The sequence below is a fragment of the Ursus maritimus genome, unplaced genomic scaffold (genome assembly GCF_017311325.1).
Source record: "Ursus maritimus isolate PB19 unplaced genomic scaffold, ASM1731132v1 scaffold_15, whole genome shotgun sequence".
NCBI classification, from domain to species: domain Eukaryota; kingdom Metazoa; phylum Chordata; class Mammalia; order Carnivora; family Ursidae; genus Ursus; species Ursus maritimus.
The window spans coordinates 22,847,992-22,870,719 of NW_024423897.1; the positions used below are offsets into that span (position 1 = coordinate 22,847,992).

Below are 22,728 nucleotides of genomic sequence, written 5' to 3' on the forward strand. Positions count from 1 at the left end.
GGGTCCCCTCGGGCCCCTGTATGGACTTTGGCTTTTACTGTGACTGAAATCACGGAGCCATGGCAGGGTTTTGAGCAGGGGAATGACACACTAATGACTTACTGTTTTGTCAATTGACTTTCTAAAAATAAATTTATTTTGAAAGAGAATTTAACCTCTCAATTGTAGATGGAAAATCAGCATCACATGTCATAAATATAAAGCAACCACTAAAATAAACTCTGGGAAAACAAAGCAATGCTATTAAATTCTAGCTGCGTGCTCTTGCTTTCCCAGGGCTTTCTCTGACCCTCAGACCTGCTCTGTCTTTCTAAAAGGGAAGATTAGCGAGTCTCAGGGAGGTGTTAGAGACAGACTAGCACCCTACTGAGGCTTTCCCTTTGAAGTATCCAGAAGGGGAACCTGTCAGTTTTCACACAGTGATTCCTGGTATTTGATGTTCACCTGCAGCCTGAAGCTCCCCTCCCCCCAGGGGAGACCCTGGCCTGGTCCTCCCTGAGGGTCTTTCTCACTGACTGTCCTTCCTGACCTCTCCCCACCTCCTGGCCTCCTGCCCTCTCCACGCAGTGCCTGTCCGTGTGCTGGAGCTGAGTGAAAACCACCCTGCCAGCGGGGAGCAGACAGTCCGCTGTCGCGGCAGGGGCATGCCCCAGCCACACCTCACCTGGTCTACCTGCAGCGACCTCAAAAGGTGAGCAGACCCAGGGCCTCCATCTCCCAGGGTAACCCCAGCGGAGGGCATCTAGTCCATCCCCTTCCTCTGGGCAAGCCGTTCCAGGTTAGAGCCCCACCCTAGAAGATGTGGCTTCTGGGAGATGCTCTGCATGACAGAAACTGTCCCTTTTCCTTACCTTGACTCAGACGACCAAATGAAGGGAGTGGATTTTGCAATCCAGGGCTCTCAGTTCTGGAGTAGGGGCGCCCCCTGCCGGTCAGTCGAGGGGCCACAGGAGGAATGAGCTCAGGACCAGGCCGCGGGAAGCATTAGGGACTGGAAGCTGACCCGACTGGTTCTGCTGGCAGATGTCCGCGTGAGCTGCCGCCCACGCCGCTGGGGAACAGTTCGGAGGAGGAGAGCCAGCTGGAGACTAACGTGACGTACTGGCCCGAGGAGCAGGAGTTCGAGGTGGTGAGCACACTGCGCCTGCGCCGTGTCGATCAGCCGCTGTCGGTGCGCTGCACTCTGCACAACCTGCTGGGACACGACATGCAGGAGGTCACCGTGGTGCCGCATTGTGAGTCCTCCGGCCTGGGTGGCCCCTGAAGACCCTCATCCCCGCCTCCACCCTGTCCTACTTGGAACTGTGCCTGTGAGTCAGCGTGCCTGTGGGCGCTCGGGTGCCCCGAGAAGCCCACCAGAGTTTGCCCCTGTGCACTTACACAACAGCGCAGCGTTGGCACGCATGTGTACACCCACGAGTCTACGTCTGTGCCATGGCTGCAGTGTCTGTGTGCCGGACGCACGTCCTAAGCCGTGAACAGGAGCAGGCCTGATCCTTGGACACAGGTGCAGACCTGCCCAGTGTAGATTTGTAAAGCACGTAATGAAGAGGGTCTGAGCCCCAGATACTCGTGTAAGGCTGGAGTGTATGTCTGCAAGCATGTCCTCAAGCGCACACGATATCTGCCTTTGGGGGAACCCACCGAGTGCATGTGTATAAACCATGTATAGAGCACGCCCAATCCCCAGACATGTGTGTGAACCCACGAGCGTGTGTCTGCATGTACGTGCGCGTGCACGATCCCCACACCAGGGTGCAAACGGTGCGCGTACAATTCCTGTGCGCGTGTGCAAACTGGCATGGTGCATGTCTGTAAGCGTGGAGCGGCAGCACCCCGTCTATGAGAGCGTGCAAACACAGTGTTGTACGCACAGACGCCTGCCACACCACGCATGTCCGGTGCACCTGAATGGCGTGTGCCCGCGCCTGCACGCTCCTGCTGCCTGCCGTCCCCGTGCATGCCTGCCCTCTGTGCTCGTTCTTTGTCTATTCACTCGTTTCCTCTTTCTCCCTGGAGAAGAAGCCTGCCCTTCCAGGGCCCTCAGTCCAGAGAGAAGGCGGACAAGGAACTAGGCCGTCCCACTGTAGGGGGCAGTACATTGCAGGGGGGAGGAGCCTAGAGGGAGGAGGGGCTCCATGGCCTGCTGGGGGATTCAGGAAAGTGTTCTGGAAAAAGAAAGCTTTAGGTCAAAACCTGAAAGATACCTGGGAGTTAGCCTGGTAAGGAATGGTGTTCCAGTCAAAGGGAATGGCTTATGCGAGAGCCCAGAGGCAAAATGGGATTAGAGAAGTCAAAGGCATTCAGCACGGTTGGAGCACAGAGTATGTGTGTGTTCAGGGGCTGGAGCAGGGAGATAAAGAGATAAAGGGGAGGGAGTGGTAAAGGAGGGGCTGCAGGGGTAGGCAGAAGCCAGGGCAAGCAGAGCTTTGAAGGCTGTGAGGGGCTTTGGAGGTTGGTGGGTTTGCACACACACGAGCCTCCTGCACTCAGAGCTGTCTCCATCCCCCTGCCCTGTGGTGGGACAGGTGGGGGTTATCTCCCACTCCCACACATGTGCACGTACCCCCGAGCCGGTGGGCACCTGCAGACCAGCCCGGAGCAGACAGAGGTAGAGCTTTTGTGTGCCACGTGCGGGGGAAGGCGCGTACCAGCCCGCAGGGACACTACCATGGCTGGACGAAGCCTCTTCTTCTTACTCAGATGACTCCTTCCAAGATTCAGACTTCCTTCCCAGGCCTGGGATGTGTGACCTGGTGGGGAGAGGGAGGGGCGGAGTGATGTTGGTCTGGGACCCTGAGGAGGATGGACAGGGCCCCCAGGGGTGCTGAGAGGGGCAAGTGGAGGACAGAGGAAGAGGGAACAAGTTTCTTGGGAACCCCATAGGTGGACGGTGGGGCAGGGTAGGGGAGATGAAGGTCTGGCAAGGGTGGGTGCAGAGGGAGGGGAAGAGAATGGGAAGTTGTACAGCAGAGAGGCTGAAGCCTTAGGGAGGAGACTTGGGATCTGGGGGCCCAGAGTTAGCCCTACTTAGTTACCCCTGTTCCCTGGAGGATGCACCTTATCACTGCTGAGAACCGTTGATACTGAAGGCCATGGGTTCTTATGGGAGGGCCTGAAGGTATGGCCCTGAGGGAGGGGCTGAGAATCTGACATCACAGGCCTTGGTTGGTGGAGGGAGGGGATTTGCGGTACCAGCGGTGGGGGGAGGGGAGCACTGCCGGGGAGCTGCACAGCTCCCTGTTTGCTTATGGCCAGCTCGTCTCTGCTTCCAGCTCTGCCCTTCAAGGTGGTGGTGATCTCAGCCATCCTGGCCTTGGTGGTCCTCACAATCATCTCCCTCATCATCCTCGTCATGCTCTGGCAGAAGGTAACCTCCCAGCCGTGCCTAGTGGGTGCAGACTGGCACGCTATTTTTTTTTACATGGAGCCCCCAGGTGCCCTTGACTGTTGCAGGATCTGGTTACATCCCAGCCCAGCACAGAGTGGGGGTGTAACCCCCCCCGGGACCCTTACCTCTACTGTGTCTTCCTGGATCTAGCTCGGACATCAGCCCTGCCCCTCCCAGCCACAGGGCAAGGCACTTTCTGGGTGGACTACATGGGCTCCAGGGTTCTTATAGCTCTCACCCCCAGAGACTCCCAGGCTTCTCCTGAAATGCATTCTAATCCTATTCACGTGTAATTTCAAGGTTCTGTTCTGAGGCTTCACCATTCTGCGATCCCAACGTTTTAAGATTCCTGAGTTAGGATTGCAGCACCCATGATTCTATCATTCTGAGATTCCAATCCTATGATTCCAACATCCTGTGATTTCCACATCGTAAACTTACATCTTTCTGAGATTCCCACGGCGAGTGACCCCGCATGGGGAGGGGCTGTCCACGGCGAGCCGAGCGCCCCTCGCTTATGTCACTTCCCAGGGCTGCCTGCCCCTCTGCTCCCGTCCGGGAAGCAGCCAGGGCCCTGAGAAGCTGGCCAGGAGGTTCTGTTGGGCCAGGCGCTTGGCTCTTAGCTGCTCCTCAGCCACCGCTGAGCTGGGGCCTCCCGGCACCTGTTCTCACTGAGCCCAAAAAGCTGAGCTTTATCGGCCACTTGCTGTGTGACTTCAAATATGCCTCTGCCCCTCTCCGGGCCTCAGGGTCTCCTGCTCCACCTGTTCCATAAGGGGCTGTGGACCAGCGGGCTCCTCTGATGAGCCATCCCCGGTGTCGGTCCTGCAGAAGCCACGTTACGAGATCCGATGGAAGGTGATTGAATCCGTGAGCTCCGACGGCCATGAGTACATCTACGTGGACCCTATGCAGCTGCCCTACGACTCCACCTGGGAGCTGCCGCGGGACCAGCTTGTGCTTGGTCAGTCCAGGGAGCCCTCCTGCAGCGGTCTGGGGCCTTGAGGCGGGTGGGAAGACTGTCTGAGGTGTGCTCCAGCCTGGCCATGACTAGCTTCGAGACCTAGGGCTGCTGTCTTGCCTTCTCTGGCCGTCTGTGCCCCCTTCCGTGCAATGGGGCAAGATGATCCCCCAGGGATGGTTCAGCACTGAGGTGCTAGGATCCTGTGACTATGTGAAATTGAACCCCTTTGTGGCGAGAGGGGAAGTATTAATCGAGGACAAGCTGCATGTCAGGCCTGTGCTTAGTCTAGCTGGGAAGGTTGAAGCTCAGCAGAGGAGCTGAGCTCCCTTTTGGGGTGGGAGGAAGGCTTCCAGGGACTAAAGATGGACCCGAAAGCAGGCAGGACTTAGAAGAGACACCAGGAAGGGCTGCAAAACACTGTGGTCTTAGGAGACTCCTTGTGGGGAACATCTGAAGTCCAGGTTAGCTTGAGGGATTGACCTGAGGGAGAGTGGGGGATGCAGTTTCCTGTGGGCCAGGAGCTGACGGATCACCTCTATCCCAGGACGCACCCTCGGTTCCGGGGCCTTTGGCCAGGTGGTGGAGGCCACGGCTCACGGCCTGAGCCATTCGCAGGCCACGATGAAAGTGGCGGTTAAGATGCTGAAATGTGAGTCCTGGGAGCCTGCCCCTCCCTCACATCTGGGCCCCCCCAGTCCCCCTGCCCCCTGCCCCCCCATTCAGGTGCTCCCTGGTTCTGATTTGCTGGGCACAGGCAGTGCAGTCACCTGGTGGCCAGACTCTACTTTGGCTAAGAGGCTTCTTCACCCTGCCCCCCTTCCTGGCACCTCCTTCCCTCCCTGACCTTCCGCCCATCCTCTTTCTCCTCCCCCTACTGCGGGTCCTCACCGCCCCAGGCCCTCTGGGTCTTAGAGCACGGGGTGGAGCAGAAGAGCCTCCTTGGGCCTTGGTGGCAGGGCAGGCCTGAGGCCCCGTTTCCCCCTCAGCCACAGCCCGCAGCAGCGAGAAGCAGGCCCTCATGTCCGAGCTGAAGATCATGAGTCACCTCGGGCCCCATCTGAACGTGGTCAACTTGCTGGGGGCCTGCACCAAAGGAGGTACCAAAACCACGCCCCCGGAGCGTTCTGGAAAATGCCAGCAGCCCAGGCCTGGCCCCTCCCCACCCCCTCCTCAGTCCACGGACAACAGCACACTCCAGCTGGAGGGTTTGCACGCACCCTGTCTGGTGCCCTCCCTTCACAGACCCAGATGGGGGTGGGGTTTACAAACTCACGGACTCGTACCACCTTCAGGGCCCAAGCACTCCTCAGAGCGGCCGTTTCCAAACCCAGGGGTCCTCTGACTTTTTAAAATCTTCACCATACATTCCACAAACTCATAAATCCCAGCCCCTATGAGCTGAGTTACGTCCCTGTACTTGGAGCCCACCAGCATGCTGACGGGGGGCTGCTTTCATTCAGATCACAGAATGAGGGCTCTCCAGCCAGTGTGTTTATCTGAAGCTCTGATTGCGAGTTGGGCCATAAAAAAAAAAAAAAGAAGTGTTATCATTGTTTGCAGCTGCTTCTTGTGAGATTTGGGATTTTCCTCAGTATTGTGCAATCAAACTAAAATACAGAAGTGAGTTGCACACAGAGGCCAATTCACGTCCGCAAGATCACCCATTTCAAAATGTTTGTTTTCATCAATCTCTTCAAGTTCCCACTGATTGATTTCCGGCAAACGTACCGTCTTTGGATTTAAACAGTAACAATAAATAGTTGCCTTTATTTGCTCTATGTACTGGGCTCCAGCGGAAGCTTTAGTTTGAACACCTATGGGTGTCCTCGCTACACTCCAGGCCCCGGGCCGAGCTGGCAAAGGCATTATCTTAGGAGCGCTCACGGAGGTGGGTGGCATTAGCCCCATTTAGCAGATGCGGAAAGTAAAGCTCAGCGAGTGTAAGTATCTCGCTCGTGGTCACAGAGGCAGGAAAAGAACGGGGTTTGCCTGCCGCCAAAGCCTCCTGGCCATCTTACAAGGTGCAGCCCGTCCTTAGCCTCGGGGCCCCCCGCCCCGGGGCCGTGCCTGAGCCTGTCCCCCCGCAGGACCCATCTACATCATCACCGAGTACTGCCGCTACGGCGACCTGGTCGACTACCTGCACCGCAACAAGCACACCTTCCTGCAGCGCTGCCCCGACAAGCGCCGCCCGCCCAGCGCCGAGCTCTACAGCAACGCACTGCCCGGCGATCTCCCGCTGCCCAGGTACCCAAGGAGGCTTCGGGGAGCCCCGAGGAGCACCTGCTCACTCCCTCGCCGTCCGGGACGGGAGCTGAAGCCAGGGTGGGCAGGGATGGGTTAGGAGGCAGGGCTGTTTCACGAGTCAGTCTGCGACCCGGGCTCGGCCACCCCAGACCGGGCGTCATCCTGTGGGGATGATAAGGTTGGGGGCTGGCCGCCCCCCACAGACTGTCTGCGGGAGGGGGGCAGGCCCGGTGCTGAGCGCTCTGTGATGGGACCCCCAGACCCCTCCCACGGCTCCTGTGTCGTGACTCCCTCCTTCCACAGGGAGCTGCTGGAGCTCTCCTGGCCCTGGCCCCCTCCCTTGGCAGTGCCCCGGTCCGTCCAGTGCCCCGTGGACAATGCAACGTCTTTCTTCTTCTTTTCCAAAAGTAACTTTTCTTAGTTCTTTGGCTGATTACAAAAGTAAGTTGTATTTATTGCGGAGACAAGAAGAACTTCAGAAAATCACCAGGAGACCTGAAAACTCACCCCTGTCCTCCCCAGCATTGGATCGAGTTCCTTCCGGTCTTTGGTCTGCCTCTAGAGACACAAGCACGTGTGGTCACGTAGCTCCCGGGGGAGCTGGCGCCGCCGGCCGAGGCAGCAGGGCAACTCCTTGCCGGCTCTGGGCTGTGGCTGGGCCCTTGCAGGGCATCGCCCCCGGATGGTGCTGTGGAGGCTCCAGAAAGGCAGCGTGCTACCTGCCCTCCTCACGACCCTCGCGCTGGGGTGCTGTGATCACGCCTAGGCGTGAGCTCCCCGAGGACGCACACCGGGTCTTATGTCATGCTAGCACCCCGCTGCCCAGCTTAGGGCCCCACGGGCTGGTTGCAAGGGCTCACCGCGTGGCCGTTCAAGCTGTGACAGGCTGGAGGAAGATGAGTGGCAGAGGGAGAGAGAAAACCCAGGAGTGACAGGGCCTTGTGGGGCCTAGGGGTGAGCAGGGACAGGAAGGGAGGACAAAGGAAAGCACGTGGCCCCTCCTTCTGTGATGGTCCTCTGTCCCCCAGCCACGTGTCTCTGCCCAGGGAGAGCGACGGCGGCTACATGGACATGAGCAAGGATGAGTCCGTGGACTACGTGCCCATGCTGGCCATGAAAGGAGGCGTCAAATACGCAGACATCGAGTCCTCCAGCTACATGGCCCCTTACGACAACTACGTCCCCACTGGTGGGTGCGCCCATATCCTCACCTAGGCACAGCGCCCACCCCCATGCAGTCGCGCATTCTTATCAAAGCCTTTCATATGCCCAGGCTGGCAACAACTCTGGGAGGAAGGGGGCCTTGTGCCCATTTCATAGATGCAGAAACTGAGGTTAGCCACCTGCCCAAAGCTGCCCTGGGATGGAGCCCCAGTGTGAACCTCTGTTTCTGGATCCAGAGTGGGAGGAGTTGGGGCTGGGGGAGTACTTGGCCTCCCGGGGCATGGGCACAGAGGAGGCCCCAGGCTGCCCCAGTGTCCCTGAGAAGCAGGCAGGTCAGGCTGAGCCAAGGTGGCCCGGGGCTAATGCCAAAGGCTTTGCTGGCCAGTGAGAGCACCGCTGAGGTAGGAGAGGTTTACGTTAGATACTTGGGAATTGTTTTCCTTTTGTGGGGGGCCTTAGAGGATCAGTAACTACCTGTATTGGACGGTCAGCCTCCATGAGCAAAAGGGCAGGGGTTCTGTGGGCCATGTGGAGACACGAGATGGTACGTGAACTTCCGTTCTCCCCTAGCTCCTGAGAGGACCTGTCGGGCAACTCTGATCAACGAGTCCCCAGTTCTTAGCTACACGGATCTCGTGGGCTTCAGCTACCAGGTGGCCAACGGCATGGAGTTCCTGGCCTCCAAGAACGTACGTGCGGTCACAGTGGGCAGAGGAGGGTCATGGGGAGGTGGGCCAGCCAGCCAGGGTCCTCCAAGGACACAGCTCCACAGCGCAGCTACGTCCCCTCTGGTGGGTGAGGACAGTGAACACCCTCACCGTGTGGCCCCTCTCCCCTGTGTGGCCTCTCACACCTGTGCAGTGGTACATTTTCCCCAAAGCCCTAGACAGGCGGGTCTTTCCCCGTAATTGCCCCCAAGACCTCAGCTCTCATCTCCCCCAACCCAGTGTGTCCACCGAGATCTGGCAGCCAGAAATGTGCTCATCTGTGAGGGCAAGCTGGTCAAGATCTGTGACTTTGGCCTGGCTCGTGACATCATGCGAGACTCGAACTATATCTCCAAAGGCAGCGTGAGTACCTCGCCTGACCCGTGTGCCTCCGACCCCGGGAGCGGGTTCTCTCCTGGTCAGTGTGGCTGTGGCATGTGGGACATCAGGACAGAGCTCCTCGTGACCAGCCCTGTCCAGCGGTGACAGGCTTGGCCTGCCGGCCGTGTGTACAGGTCCAGAAAGGGAAGCCACCAGCTGTGCGTAGGGCGGGAGGAGGGTGGAGACGCTAATGTCGTAAGGGGCTCAGATTCACCTGTCATGACGGGGGCCAAGGGACCAGCTGTAATGGGTCCTGGGAAAGGTTGAAAGGGAGCAGGTCAAGCGTATATTTGGTTAAAATGTGACCATCCTGCCTGCCACTCATGTTCCCACTTTCCACAAGGGGACAGTGAATCCCAGAGCAGGAGGGACTCTCAGAGATTGAAGGTGGCTAGGTCTGAGCTGGGTGGTAACTTGGCATGTCTCTGGCTCCCTGCTCTCTACCACCCCAGCTGGGGTGAGGAAGAGGGGCTGTTCTGTGAGGGGCCTCAGGCCCTGGGGCCCTTGCTCAGGGATAAGGGCGCCATGTCACCAGCTGTGGGTAATGGCCTTCCAGTCCTCTGGCCAGTACTGGGATGGGTGTGGGCTCCGCATGCTTGCAGAGGCGGCTCGCAGGGCCCGGGGCGTCAGGTGCTGGGGCGGGAACGCCCCAGGGGCAGAGTGGGGCTTGGCCCTCCTTATACTTGGTACCATCCTGCCCTCCCACAGACCTTCCTGCCTCTGAAGTGGATGGCTCCCGAGAGCATCTTCAACAGCCTCTATACCACCCTGAGCGACGTGTGGTCCTTCGGGATCCTACTCTGGGAGATCTTCACCCTGGGTACGCGTCCTTTCCCCCCAGCCCTCAGGGGCACAGCGCGGCCTCTTCCCTGACCACTGCCGCCTCCAGCCTGCTGGGGCTGTGGGACAGGCTCGGAGACAGGGGTCAGGGCTCTGGTTCAAGTCACAGCTCTCTGCCGCTTTCTCGCTGCTCTGTGACTTCAGCAAGTCCCTTGCCCTCTCTGGGTCTCTTTGCTTCCCCAGCTGATTACGGAGGGGTTTGGAAGTGACATCAAAAAGCCTACTTGATGCTGGTGTTCTCTGGTTCTCTGAGTCTGGGGACGGTTGCAGTCTCTGTCCAGAGCCTCTAAAGGGGGCTCACATTCCTCAGTGCCAAGGCCGCTAGGGCTGGTGTGCCTCCCTCTGTCCCATAGAATAGGGTACCTGCCACTCTCCCCACACCTCTGAGCCTGTGTGTTCTTGTCTCTGCTCCCTGCAGGTGGCACCCCTTACCCAGAGCTGCCCATGAACGACCAGTTCTATAACGCCATCAAGCGAGGGTACCGCATGGCCCAGCCTGCCCACGCCTCCGACGAGATGTGAGTGGAGCCTGGGGGGGGACTTTCTGGGTGCCAACAATAGATATCCACCTTAACTGGCTGAAGGCAAAAATACATGAGTTCAGAGATCTAGAAAAACCTCATAGCTGGATCTAGGCATTCAGATGCTGTCATCAGAAATCTCTGGTTGTGCCCAGCTCTGCTTTCCTCGGTGCTGCCACGTTTTCAGGTCAAATGGCTACCTGCTCGCTGCTTTCACCAGGGTTTGGGCAAAAGGCCCCAGGCTGACTGTCAAGGGCTCAGCTGCAGTCACGTGCCCTTCCAGAGCCAGCCATTGAGCTGAGGGCCATGGAAACTCCTACCAGCCAGACCTGGGCCATGTGCTCACTGATGGGGTCGACCCCATGCAACCACCAGTGGGGGGAGGGCCTGCTAAGGGAATGGGAAAGACAGTCCCTCTCCACCTGTCCTCCCCAACTCCCTTCATTGCTCACCTGGTTCTGGGAGGCAGCAGACCTCGAGCCAGAGACCCTGAGCCCCTCCGTGCCTTTCCCCAGTTACGAGATCATGCAGAAGTGCTGGGAAGAGAAGTTTGAGATCCGGCCTCCTTTCTCCCAGCTGGTGCTGCTTCTTGAGAGGCTGCTGGGCGAGGGTTACAAAAAGGTATGTCGAGGCACCGAATTGGAGAGTTCTGGTCCAGAAGTCAGACATGGGGTACAAGGCTCTGTGTGTCATGCTGGTATTTGAGGGACTACCCTGTACCTTCCTGGGCCTCAGTTTCCCTACTGGTGCTAGTAAGGGATGGGCTGGGGCTGCGAGTGGAGTTTATTTTAACAGCACAGCGTTTCTGAAATGAAGTCCTGTGTGGGAGCTGGTGCCCACAGCCCCCTTCATCCTGCATCCCTCCTCATGCCTTTGCACCCATGCCAAGGCCTGGGGCTCCTTCAGAAGTCGAACATCCTCAGGCTACCTGTCCACTAAGGGCCTGACCAGCTGATAATGGTTAGATTTCCTGTTGCAGGCTCAGTCAAGGCGAATGGGGCCAGGAGGGCCTTAAAACCTGGCCTGTCCACCAGAGGGAGTTACAGGGAGGGGCGACGCTCGTCCCCTTTCCCTTGGCCCGTTCCTAACCACGCTCCCACCCACGTTTCGTCACAGCTCAGCGCCTAGTGAGATGGATTGGGTTGTCACCATTTAGCAGTTAGGGAAACTGAGGCTGCACTGAAGGAGGTTGAGGCAAGGTGAGAGCCCACACCTGTCTACTCGGAAGTAGGGGAAGTGCTAGGGTCACGGGCACTAGTCTGCGGACTGTCCCCTCCTCTCGTGAGATGCCAGCTGGGATCTGGCATCTGTGTGTGGTTTTGGGCAATTCCCCTTCCCCTCTGAGCACCAGTTGTCGAATTCACACGAGGCAGGAGGGGCGGGTCAGGGTCTAATGGTAGAGGACCACCACGGGCATCTCTGGTCTCGTCATCCCTGTTTCTCCGGGTCTCCCTCCCCGTGGAGCAGAAGTACCAGCAGGTGGATGAGGAGTTTCTGAGGAGCGACCACCCAGCCGTCCTTCGGTCCCAAGCCCGCTTGCCTGGCTTCCATGGCCTCCGATCTCCCCTGGACACCAGCTCTGTCCTCTACACTGCTGTGCAGCCCAACGAGGGTGACAACGACTACATCATCCCCCTGCCTGACCCCAAACCTGAGGTTGCTGATGAGGGCCCACTGGAGAGTTCTCCCAGCCTTGCCAGGTAACCACTCTGGCCTGAGGCCCAAGGCAATAGTGTGCTCTGTGTGTGTGTGTGTGTGTGTGTGTGTGTGTGTGTGTGTGTCTGTCTGTCTGTCTGTCTTTGTCTTCATGCTGCCAGGCTTGCCTTAGAAGTCAGTTACCTGGGGTGAGTACTGATTCCTGGCAGTGAGCAGAAGGGAGAATTGAACTCATTTGACTTCTGATGACCTCAGGGGGAAAGCGCAGGCTGGTAAGAGACAGAACAGCTGGGACTTACTTGTAGGGTAGCGGTTTCCTGGAAAGTAGCCCCATAGGCCATCTCCTCGCTCCTGTCCCTAGGCCTTATCCAGGCCCTAAGGAGGAGTAGGAAATCCAATCAGCATCCCCAGCACCCTGTGTATTACTCTGGAGTCATCATCACCAGCCCTGGCCTGTGCTGTGTTCTCCAGCACCACGTCCTGAGGGCCCGCGGGAGCCTGGTGTGGTTGTAGGAGGCCTGGTGCCCGCAGGAGTTCAGGCCAGAATTCTGACTGGGAAGGAGATTCGTGTTTCTCTTTCACCTTTGGGATGTGGTGGGGCTGGAGGAAGGCCAGCCATTGCCTGGACTTCATGTTCAGACCCGATCTTCCCTCAGCTGGAGAGGAAGGTCCCCCATGAGGCCAGACGCCCCCTCCCCCCCAAACCAGATCCACTCTACGGTGAAGTGGCCGCAGCCGCGGGCAGGGTTCCAGCTCCAGCTGTGACCCAGCTGCCATGAGGCCCAGCCAGGCCCGGTCTCTGTGGCCTCCATGTCTCCATGGGCACTCAGAGCGCCCCCAAGAACTGGGAGGCCCTCTCCGTCTTCCGCTGGAGCAAAGGTGGCAAGGCCCCAGGTAGCCAGTGTGCAGAGGGGTCCAGCTCAGAGCTCGGACAGCTTGAGGTGTGAACGCTGGCCTGTTCCACGCCCTCACGCAAGCTGCCTCCGCTCCCCGAGCCTCCGTGTCTGTCCAACCTAAAATGAAAACCGTAGCGCCACCCTATGTGGGGGTCGTCGGAGGATTGGGTGAGATCGCAAGCGCCTCAGGAGTGCGGGGCACGGAGGTGCCGATGAGTGAGGAATGAGCCCCGAGCCCACTGAATGTGCTGCGGGCAAGTCCCGGTGTGTGATGCAGGCCCCGGACACCACTTCTGAGCGGCCCCTCCCTCACGGCGTCTGCCTCGCGGAGTCCTGATGGGGATACAACGAACCGAAGGCTGTGAGGTGCATGGTGCAAGCTTGAACACCCAGAAAGCTCCGGAGACTGCTCTCGTCTTCCTGTGGCTCCCTCCCAGCCCCTCACTCACTTGCCTTCTCCTCCTAGCTCCACCCTGAATGAGGTCAACACCTCCTCTACCATCTCCTGCGACAGCCCCCTGGAGCCCCAAGAGGAGCCCGAGCCCCAGCCCGAGCCCCAGGGGGAGCCGGAGCCGCCACTGGAGTCAAGCTGCCCTGGGCCTCGGGCCGAGACGGAGGACAGCTTCCTGTAGGGGGCTGGCCCCACTCCGCCCCACTCGAAGCTCCCCCTCTACCTCCCAGCACCCAGCGCCTCCTGGCCTGGCCTGGCCTCCCATCAGCCGTCACTTTCTAGAAAGCGTTTGCCCCTGGCATGTGGCAACCCGGCCACTGGGCTGGCTTAGGAGGCAGAGGGCTGCGGGGGTCACAGAGGCCATGTGACTGGGAGCCAGGGTTCTCCCAGGACACTTAATTTCTCCATCTGTAGGATGGGAGCACAGGGCCCGGTGACGCGGAATCTGGGCTTCTCTCCCAGGCTGACAGGCGGGGAAGTTGGAATCCCTAGAGAGATTCTCGGGGTTCAGGAGGTATGAATTAACGTTCTTCTGTTCGGCCAGCTACTCCTCAAGGAGCTGTAGCTTTCTCCTCGCACTTTCATCCACCTAAGAGCTGGGGAAGAGACCCCGGCATCCCTGGCTCCTGGCTGGGCCGGGGCCTGGCCTCGGACAGTGATATTCATCCAGAAGCCACCTCTCCTTGATACCAATCTCCGCCTTCCCAGGCCCGAGCTGGTCTGGGGCCATCCACGCTTCATGCTGGGGGCTGAGCCAAGTCCAGGACGCTCTGGCCCACAGCCCCTGTCCCAGGCACTTGGGGCACGCCTCGCCGTACAAGTGCTGGTGTCCATGTCTGCCCTGCCCTGTTAGTGCCGGGCTCTTCTTCCTTATCACCGCCAGTCTCACTCCACGCACCAGAGTCTCCAGGGCCAGGCGGGCCCCACATCTGTGACGAGCGTGCGGATGTGCCTGCGAGAAATGTCCACATGTGCAGATCAAGATATGCGTTGGACCTGATACGGGACCTTGGAGGAATTCCTCACCCTCTCCGGGCCTGTTCGCCCTGCTGAAAAATGAGCAAGGTGGACTCGTTGACTTCTGGTGCCCTGCCGGCACTAACATTCTCGAATATTCCAGGGGGTGGCACACTTGCCCAGAAGAAGCAAAGCCAAACACTCCAAACCTCCGTCCTAGGGGTCAGCTGGGGTCTGGGCACATTCCAGACCATGCATCACACTCTGGGCATTCAGGAGCCGTGCCCCATCCCCAGACCCCCAGCAAGTCCCAAAAGGCCAGCTGCCCAGGTCTTGACTCGGAGTGACAGCCAGTGTCTTGGAAAGCCCCCAGCAGCTGCCCAATGGGAAGACTATGGGGCCCCTTTCAGACCCACAGTGACCTCTGGAGCCCTCCTGAGCAAAGGAGGCGGAGAGGGCAGATCAGACACCCTCGTGCATGCAGTCTGCTCTCCAGCACCTGCTGTCCGAGTCTGTGCCACAGACATCGTAGACAGTGAGGGCTCCTGGAGGCCCCCAGAAAGTACAAGAAGCCTTTCTAGGGAACCAGAGAGGGGTGCAAGAGGCAGGTACTTTGGGGGTTGCCTTCTCACCCAGCAGCTGCCTGGTCCCTGAGCGAGTACCCGGGGGTACGGCTCACTCACTGCCCAGGCCCGCTCACTGCACTCTCTCTGCCAACTACACCCCCGCTAAGTGGGCATCGGGGGTGCCAGGGAGTGAGGGCCGTGGCCAAGACTGCTGGCAGGAGAGCCAGGAGTGGGCACCAGCCCCCTCTGCTGGGCCGGGAGAGGGAGGGGCTTCTCACTACGGTACCAAAGATGTAATCACCTAGGTTTACAAGTATTTTTAGAACTCACATTAACTCACATTTATACAGCAGAAGTGCTATTTTATATGCCATCAAATTTTCCTATCTGTGTACTTTTTTTTTTTTTTAAGAGAAAGATTTTAATATTAAACCTGGTGCTTCTCACTCATGGACTTCGTGGTCTCTCGAGGGTTTAGGTCCCCGTGCCTGGGAGGTGGCAGGAGTGGAGTGAGGCAGATGGGGCTGAGCTCTGGCCACAGTGTCCCCACACAGGGTCCTTCAGCTCGGCGTCTCAGGTCCACCTGTAAAATGGGGTTTGCACACTCCCTCCACCACTTGCTAGCAGTTGGATGGCCTGGACCTCGGGCTTCAGCTTCCCAAAGTGTGAAATGGAAAGGCCCTATTGGCTCTGCAGTGCCTGGCCCTGGGACAGGCTGGACTGTTCACAGGCTCCCGTTGAGAAGCCTGAGCCCCTCCTGCAGCCCCCGCCCTGCCCCACCATGTGCTTTGGCTTTGGCTGGTAAGCTGGGACACCCCCCGCCCTCCCCTCCATTCTGCCCGTGGGCCAGATGGACGCTGGTGTGGCTTGTGACAGGCATCGTCTCCAGCCTGATTCCAGGCCCCGGTGAGCAGCGGTTGGGTCTCAGGTAGGAACAGGGTGGACAGAGCACCCATGGGGGCCAGAGAGCAGTACGAAATGAGGAGAGAGGGCAAGCGAGAGAGAAGAAGAGGAAGAGAGAGAGGAAGGTGGGCGGGAAGGGGAGCGGGTGCAGCCAGGGTGAGGCCAGAGAGGGAATGGGGCCCAGCTATGTCTCCGAGGGCAGTCTAGCTAGGCTGGGCAGTGGGGTGCAGACCCAGCAGGCCCCAGACCCCTCACGACCACAGTGGCTCAGTGGTATGGGGCTGGCATGAGCCAGGCATCCTGCTGCCTGCTGGCCAGCTCCATCCTGACCATAGGCTCCATGGCCCAGCGCAGGCCTGAAGGATCCTGGCAGCGGCATGGGGTCGGGGCAATAGAGCCCACTGGGGCAAGAGCCAGAGGCAAGGGTCTTAGACCCAGGCTATGGCTTCCTGACCTCCTCACTTGGGCCTTTTGGCAGGGGTCACCCAAGGTAGAACTGGGTTTCAGCCCAAGATCTATCAAATCTCGCCGTGTGATCTTGGCCGTCGCTTGCTCTCTCTGATGTGGGGAAGGGGACATCTCCATTTCCTTCTGGGGCACAAGCACCTTGTCTTTGGAACCACACGCCTCCCTGGACTGCGGCCAAGGGCCTGGGGCTGTGGCTGTCAGTGGGGAGACGTGGGCAGCTCTGACTCACAGGCCCGGCCGCCAACGCAGAGGCGGCTGAACCACGCCAGGGGAAACCCCGCCCGCTGCATGGTCTGGCCACACAAAGCCCACCCTCCCAGGGTGCCTGGCTTCAGAGAGCACCCAGAGCCTGTGACCTTCCCATTCCTGGCTGTGGTAGAAGATGAATAAGCCAATACCCCGATCTACCCCGGAAAGAGAAGAAACAACCCACATTCCAGACAGGGATTATCCCTGCTCATGGGAAAAGCCTCCGTCTGGAGGTCAGGAGACTTGGGCTCCCTCCACTTCAGGCCTGCTCCTTAAGGAACCCTTGGCTAGATTACACCACATCAGGCCTCAATTTCCCCGGCAGTAAATGGAGCTAGTGATGTCACAAAGAGAGAAAGGATGATGAAAGCCTGGTGAGCACCTGTGCCAGGGCTGTCCTGCCCATTTCCTCATTTTACCCTCACACCAACCCTAGCAACCAGGTACCACTCCTTTCTCCGCATTACACGTGAAGCCAGTTCAGGAAGGTTTTGAAGCGACCTGCCCAAGGCCATCTGGTCAGGGCGGCAGGGACAGGATCCCAGCTGACTCCCAAGTCAGTGCTCGAGGAGGTAAAGCGCTCAGCCAAGGTTGTAGAGCTGGGGGCAGGGGAAGCCTGGGTCCCAACCCCTTGTCTCCAGACTCCAGACCTGCCTGGTACACAGACAGAGTAAGGAAGGGCAGGGTAAGAGGAAAGAGCTAAGTGAACCCGAGGGCTAGCGGAGGGTGTGGAGGAGTCCGAGGAGGGGGGAACCACAGGTCACCTCTGCTGGCTCCTGCCTCCCAGCTTTGCCGCTCAGGCCGGCCCAAAGGAACGGGTGAGCTGGAATTTTCCTCCCAGACAGATGAGCCACTTGGACTGTACAATTCTTCCGCCACCCTATTCACGGCCAGGGGCCTTGTTCCTGGAAAAAGAGGGAAAGACTGGTAGGCGCTCTTGCTCGTGGGGCCCTACCCTTCAGCTGATGCGTGGGTCACAACCCCCACTGAGGCCCTTCCTCTGCGCTAGGGCACGTGGTCTAAAGGCCTTTTTTATTTCTTTGTTCAGCTTCATAATAATTAAAAATTCCTTTTATGAAAGCATTTCTGTAACATACGCCTGTATTAAAAAAAAATCCATTCTCAAAATATATATCATAGAAAGTCTTTTTTCTTTGTATATTTTGTATTTCAGGCTCCAGTAACATTGTAAATGCGTCTTGTCTTCATTCAGCAACTCTGCGCACAGGAGTTTATCTTATGGAAAATTCACGTCTTACTGTTAATAGTTTAGTTATATCCTCCCAGGGCTTCCCGCCCTTACATCTATATTAATATTTGTATTTTGTATCGGTACTTATCCGTGTAAATATACAATTACAATTTTAAATAAAACTACCACTACCATTTTGCAACTTTTTGTTTTTCGCTTAAGAACACATCACGGGCACGCTCACAGGTCCGTGGTACTTGTGGGCAGTCGTGTTCATTATGAGAGCTGTACATAATTTCAAGCATGCCTGCGCCATGAATTATTTGACCAGTTCCCTACTAATGAACATTTAGTGTTTTCAAGCTCTAAATTATGCTGGAATGACCATTGTTCATAAAGTTTGTTTGTTAATTAATTAATTATTTTTAAAGTAGGCTCCACGCTAGGCTTGAACTCATGACCCTGAGAACAAGACCTGAGCTGAGATTGAGTCGGACATGTAACCCAGGTGCCCCCGTAAAGTATATTTATGTTCGTACATTTTTATAAGTATCTGTTTCCATAGGTTAAATTCCTAGACACAAGAGTTGCTTAGTAAACAGAATCAACATTTAAAATGTTACTGGATCTTAAAAGTTGCCTTTAAAATATGCAAAATCATAAAGCTTCCGAGAAGCTAAGAAAATCAAACAGGAAAGTGATGAAAATAACATTATTTCGCTCTGGCTAGGTGCCCTGACCTCCTGAAAGAAGTCTGGAGCCTCTTCGGTTTGTAGGGAAAAGCCACAAACAAGGGGTAGCACAGAGTTAAAGACGGAGTGTGCCAAGTGGAGACTTTCTCCCTGGGGTGACCAGAGGGCTGAGAGGAGCCACCAAGGCAGGAACTTGCCCGCGGCGCTGATATTCAGGGCTCCCGGGGGCTGGCCCCAGCCCGCATCCCGAGGGCACCCACTTGTTGGGAAACCCAGCTCGCCCTGGCTACCTGGGCCCTGCCCGGGTCCCTTGTTGCTGACGGAGTGCGCTCCTGACAGCGGTCTCATGTGACGCTCACAGTCAGCTGGGAGACAAGCCAAGGGCTCAGTTCCCGAGGAGGAAGCTGAGGCTCAGCGCCATCGAGTGCTGGCCCGAGGTCACACACAGCAGCCTCTTGCCCCCCAGTCTGGTGTCCTTCTACGGCCTTCTTCAGGGAATTTCTAAGGCCGCTTCCCGGACGCAGGGAGCAGCAGGCTGGGCCCTGGCATCAGGGTGCTGGCTGCCACTCAGGGTGCGGCTCCTGAATCCCCAGTGGGCTCTTCTTGGAGTCCAGGGCTTCTCTGGACAATCACAGATCCCACAGCGCGAATAAAATTTGCTACGGCTGCCTCAATGGCCTAATGCTGGGGTCCCAGCCTAGGCAGGGGGCTGGCTCTTCTCAGGATCCAGCAGTGACTTAGGGATACCACAGAAGCCAGACACTCTCCCTGGGACTTCCTCCCACTGGTTCAGCCCCTGACCCTCCTCTCTGGGCCCTCAGTAGTATCATGGCTGCCCTCTCCAACAGCTCCTCACACCCTCTGAGGGTCCTTCTCCGCCGACAGCCGTGGGGCAAGTCCACAGTCTCTTTCTGGTTTGGGGTTTCATGGTAATCACTGCAAGGAACTAGAAAAGTCACAAACATGGGGAAGTAACAGAGCTTCTGGAAAATCGCAGAATTCTCAAGGGTGCTTGTTCCCCTTCTAAAAGGACAAGGTGGAAGCTTCCATGCCTGAGAGTTTCTCTTTATTATTGATCACCCTGCAGCATACCGTGATCTTGACTCTCTTTGGCTCAGACACCTTCAGTGGCTCCCCATGGCCTAACACACGAAGTCTAGGCACCCCAGTGTGTCTTCAAGGCCATCCCTGACCTGGTTCCAACGTCTCCCCCACATCTGTGCTCCAAGGTCTGTCTACCCTCATGGGGACCACAAGCTTTCCAACCTTCCAGCTGTGGGTAAGGGTTCCTTCTCTCCCAAGCCTCGCCCACACTTGCTATCTCTTGTCTGGGATACAAGCCATCCTGACAGGTGGGGGCTGGTATCTCGGTGATTTTCATATGCATTTCACTGATAATTAGTGATGCTGAGCTTCTTCGCACGTAGCCGTTGGCCGTTTATACATCTTCTTTAGAAAAATATCTATTCAGTTCTTCCGCTCATTTTTTTTTAAAGGCTTCATTTTAAAGTAATCTCTGCACCCAGTGTGGGGCCCGAACTCACAACTCTGAGATCAAGAGGGGCATGTTCCACCGACTGAGCCAGCCAGGCGCTCCACTTCGGCCCATTTTTAAATCAGGCACTTGGTGCGGGTCTATTGTGCTTTGTTTTGTTTTCGTTGTGGAGTTATATGAGGGCCTTATATATTTTGGTTGTCAACCCCTTATCAGATAGATGGTTTGCAGATGGTTTCTCTCATTTGGTAGCTTGCTGTTTCATTTTGTTGACTGTTTCTTCTGCTGTGCAGAAGCCTGACCTCTGCACCTTTACTGGTGTTCTGCTTGCCACTGAGGATGCCCAGCCCACTATGGCTGAAGGGCAAAGGAGCCCAGATCAAAGCTGCCTCTTCCAAGAAGCCTTCCAGATCACTCAGCAGGAAGCGGGTTTTCTTCCCAGTCCTTTGACAGCCTCAGTCTCTGGATGTCCTACGCACTCTCTCATATCCAGGCCTGTGCCATGCTGACTTTCCTTCCTGGAATATTCCCCACTCCTCCCTGCACCTCCCCCCAATTCCTGGTCAGCTTAGGCAGACTCCTTTTTTTTTTTTTTTATAAATTTTTTTTTAAATTTATTCAACAGAGATAGAGACAGCCAGCGAGAGAGGGAACACAAGCAGGGGGAGTGGGAGAGGAAGAAGCAGGCTCATAGCGGAAGAGCCCGATGTGGGGCTCGATCCCAGAACGCCGGGATCACGCCCTGAGCCGAAGGCAGACGCTTAACCGCTGTGCCACCCAGGCGCCCCAGGCAGACTCCTTTTTGATTCCCCTCTTCAGTGGTCCCAGGAAATCCTACCACCCCCTGAGCTCCCGGTTCCTCCCCTGCCTCTGCCACCAGGCTGGAAGCTCCAGAGGGGGTGACAATGACTCCCATGTTCACCACGGTGTCCCTAGGGCCAGGCACAGAGTCAGGCTAGATAAATATTTGTTGAGTACACTAAGCGTTATTGTCTCACGGGATCTGAGTCATTAACCCCTCCCCCACTTCATCAGTGAAGAAACTGAGGTCTTGAGAGGCGAGGGACCTGGCTGGGGTCACACAGCTAGGAGTGGAGAATGTGATTCCTGGTCTCTCTGGCTCTAAAGCCCAGGTCATTCCCCTCTAGCCTTGACCTTTCTGAGAGCCCCAGCTACTGCTGAAGGCAGGTGATTAAACATATGGGCTCTGGGGCCAAGTTCCTGGATTTCAAATGCAGTTCTGTGTGACCCTGGGCAGGTCGCTTCCCATCTCTGAGCCTGTCTTTCCTCATCTGTGACATGGGATAATTATAGCTATCCTCAAATGTGGTTGTAAGGATAAGATGAGATGATCTGTGCCGAGACTGGCACAAAGGGTGTGCCCAACGGGCAGGGTGACAGAGAATGGCCCCTCTTCGTGCCGCTGTGTTAGTGCAATTACGCATAGCCTGCGTTTTGGCCTCAAAGGTCCCCATTTGGATGCTGGATCGCGTCAGTATGGATCACTGCTGGCATTACCGCCTGCAGGGTCATAGAGCCGCTTGGGTGCTCGTGTTACCTCCCACCAGGACGACGAGGGCCCTGCAGGCAGGGAAGAGCCCTGAGCCTTCTCCTTCCTGGGCCCAGAGCAGGGCCAGATGTGTGAAGCACCCGGTGAAGTGGCTTCTGAGAGCGGAGCACTCCCTCTACGGTCTCCGTTTGTCCACCCACCCCCTCCGTCATTCTAGCACCCGGCCCTCACTGAGCTCTCCCCGTCTGCCAGGTGTGGGCCAAGCGCAGGTGAACAGGAGACCCGGAGGCACGTTGGCCCTGCCAGGGAGCTCGCGTCGGGGGTGGAGGGGTGGGCATGGAGTCCATCAATAACCCCCTTAGAACAGCGCTTGTGCGAGCTGCGATGGGCGCTGCGCACTCAGGGGCCAGGGGGAGGCTGGAGCGGCGAGCTCGGTCCAGACAGAGGCAGGGCCACATCCAGCAGTAAGTCGGAAGGAGCCAAGTGAGTTCAGCCGCTGAAAACCAGCGTGCAGTGCAGGAGGAGGGCGAGTGGGGAGAGGAGGAGAGACCCGCTGTGAACAGATCACAGGGCTCCTGTAGGGCGGCTAGAGGAGGGAGCTGCGCTACTGGGCTGGAATAGTGCCCCTCAGTGCCCCACGCCAGATGCTAGGGCCCAGTCACTCCTCGAGCACAGAGGGAGGGGCGCTCGGACCTCTCTGGCCTGGGGTTGAAGCAGGACCAGGAGGCAACTGTCCTGGGTCCCTGGCTCCTGGTTTGGGCTCCTCCACTCTGACATGGGGGAACTCCCGGATCCCAGGGCATGGGTTGGAGCAGGGGTGGAATGATCAGGCCAGTGGCGGCCAAGTCGTCCCTGCTGTGAGGTCTGGAGCTGCCAGGAGCCAGGAGACAGGCAGGGAGCTGAGTTTCAGGCCCTTAGTATGAGCCAAAGCGTGACACGGCCCACGCAGTTACTTTGGGATTTCCTAATCTGTGGGCTGACGTGCAAACCCTTTGTAAAGTTCCTCTGCCTCAGGAAGGAGTGATGTCAGTCCAGGATTCCTGCTCACCCCCTCCCGGCGGCCTCACTACAGCTTCCCGGCCGGCGATCAGCACACTGAACCGCAGGCCACGTCCATCCCATGGCCAGTGGTGGTCAGCGCGTTTGCTGCTGGGGACCACACTCTGTGTGGTGTGGCACTCGTGAGCACGGGCTCTGCAGCCAGGCTGCCTCGTTCCAACCCCAGCTGTGTCACCTGCCGGCTCCGGGACCTCGGGCAATTGACCTAACCTCCCTGAGCCTTAGTTTCCTCATCTGCAGAATGGGAATAATTACTAGAACCAGACTCACGGCTGAGAGGATGAAACGAGATAAATGTGCAAAGGGTCTGACACGGTGCCCGGCACATAAATAACATTCAGAACCTGTTAAGCCTCCAGAGGCCATATTCACAGGAGGGGAGAGTACAGTCCTGCTTGCAGAGTTTTGGAACACAGCAT

The 22,728-nt window shown here is 57.5% G+C and overlaps 1 protein-coding gene across 4 annotated transcripts in view; it reads left to right on the forward strand.

Moving 5' to 3' along the window:
• Nucleotides 1-17,747, forward strand: part of PDGFRB (platelet derived growth factor receptor beta) — a 39,292-nt gene extending 21,545 nt beyond the window's left edge. For 2 of the 4 annotated variants that reach the window (XM_040630410.1, XM_040630411.1), the window contains 15 exons: nucleotides 568-691; nucleotides 1,024-1,235; nucleotides 3,276-3,370; nucleotides 4,223-4,355; nucleotides 4,900-5,004; nucleotides 5,342-5,452; nucleotides 6,443-6,602; nucleotides 7,631-7,791; nucleotides 8,337-8,455; nucleotides 8,714-8,836; nucleotides 9,563-9,674; nucleotides 10,113-10,212; nucleotides 10,731-10,836; nucleotides 11,683-11,915; nucleotides 13,234-15,191. In XM_040630410.1, the coding sequence (XP_040486344.1) occupies nucleotides 568-691; nucleotides 1,024-1,235; nucleotides 3,276-3,370; nucleotides 4,223-4,355; nucleotides 4,900-5,004; nucleotides 5,342-5,452; nucleotides 6,443-6,602; nucleotides 7,631-7,791; nucleotides 8,337-8,455; nucleotides 8,714-8,836; nucleotides 9,563-9,674; nucleotides 10,113-10,212; nucleotides 10,731-10,836; nucleotides 11,683-11,915; nucleotides 13,234-13,399 (2,060 nt within the window). In that variant the 3' untranslated portion in view covers nucleotides 13,400-15,191. Of the gene's footprint in view, nucleotides 1-567; nucleotides 692-1,023; nucleotides 1,236-3,275; nucleotides 3,371-4,222; nucleotides 4,356-4,899; nucleotides 5,005-5,341; nucleotides 5,453-6,442; nucleotides 6,603-7,630; nucleotides 7,792-8,336; nucleotides 8,456-8,713; nucleotides 8,837-9,562; nucleotides 9,675-10,112; nucleotides 10,213-10,730; nucleotides 10,837-11,682; nucleotides 11,916-13,233; nucleotides 15,192-17,535 lie in introns of those variants that run through there. The other 2 variants (XM_040630414.1, XM_040630412.1) reach the window with 2 other exon arrangements.
• The last annotated feature ends 4,981 nt before the right edge of the window (nucleotides 17,748-22,728 follow it).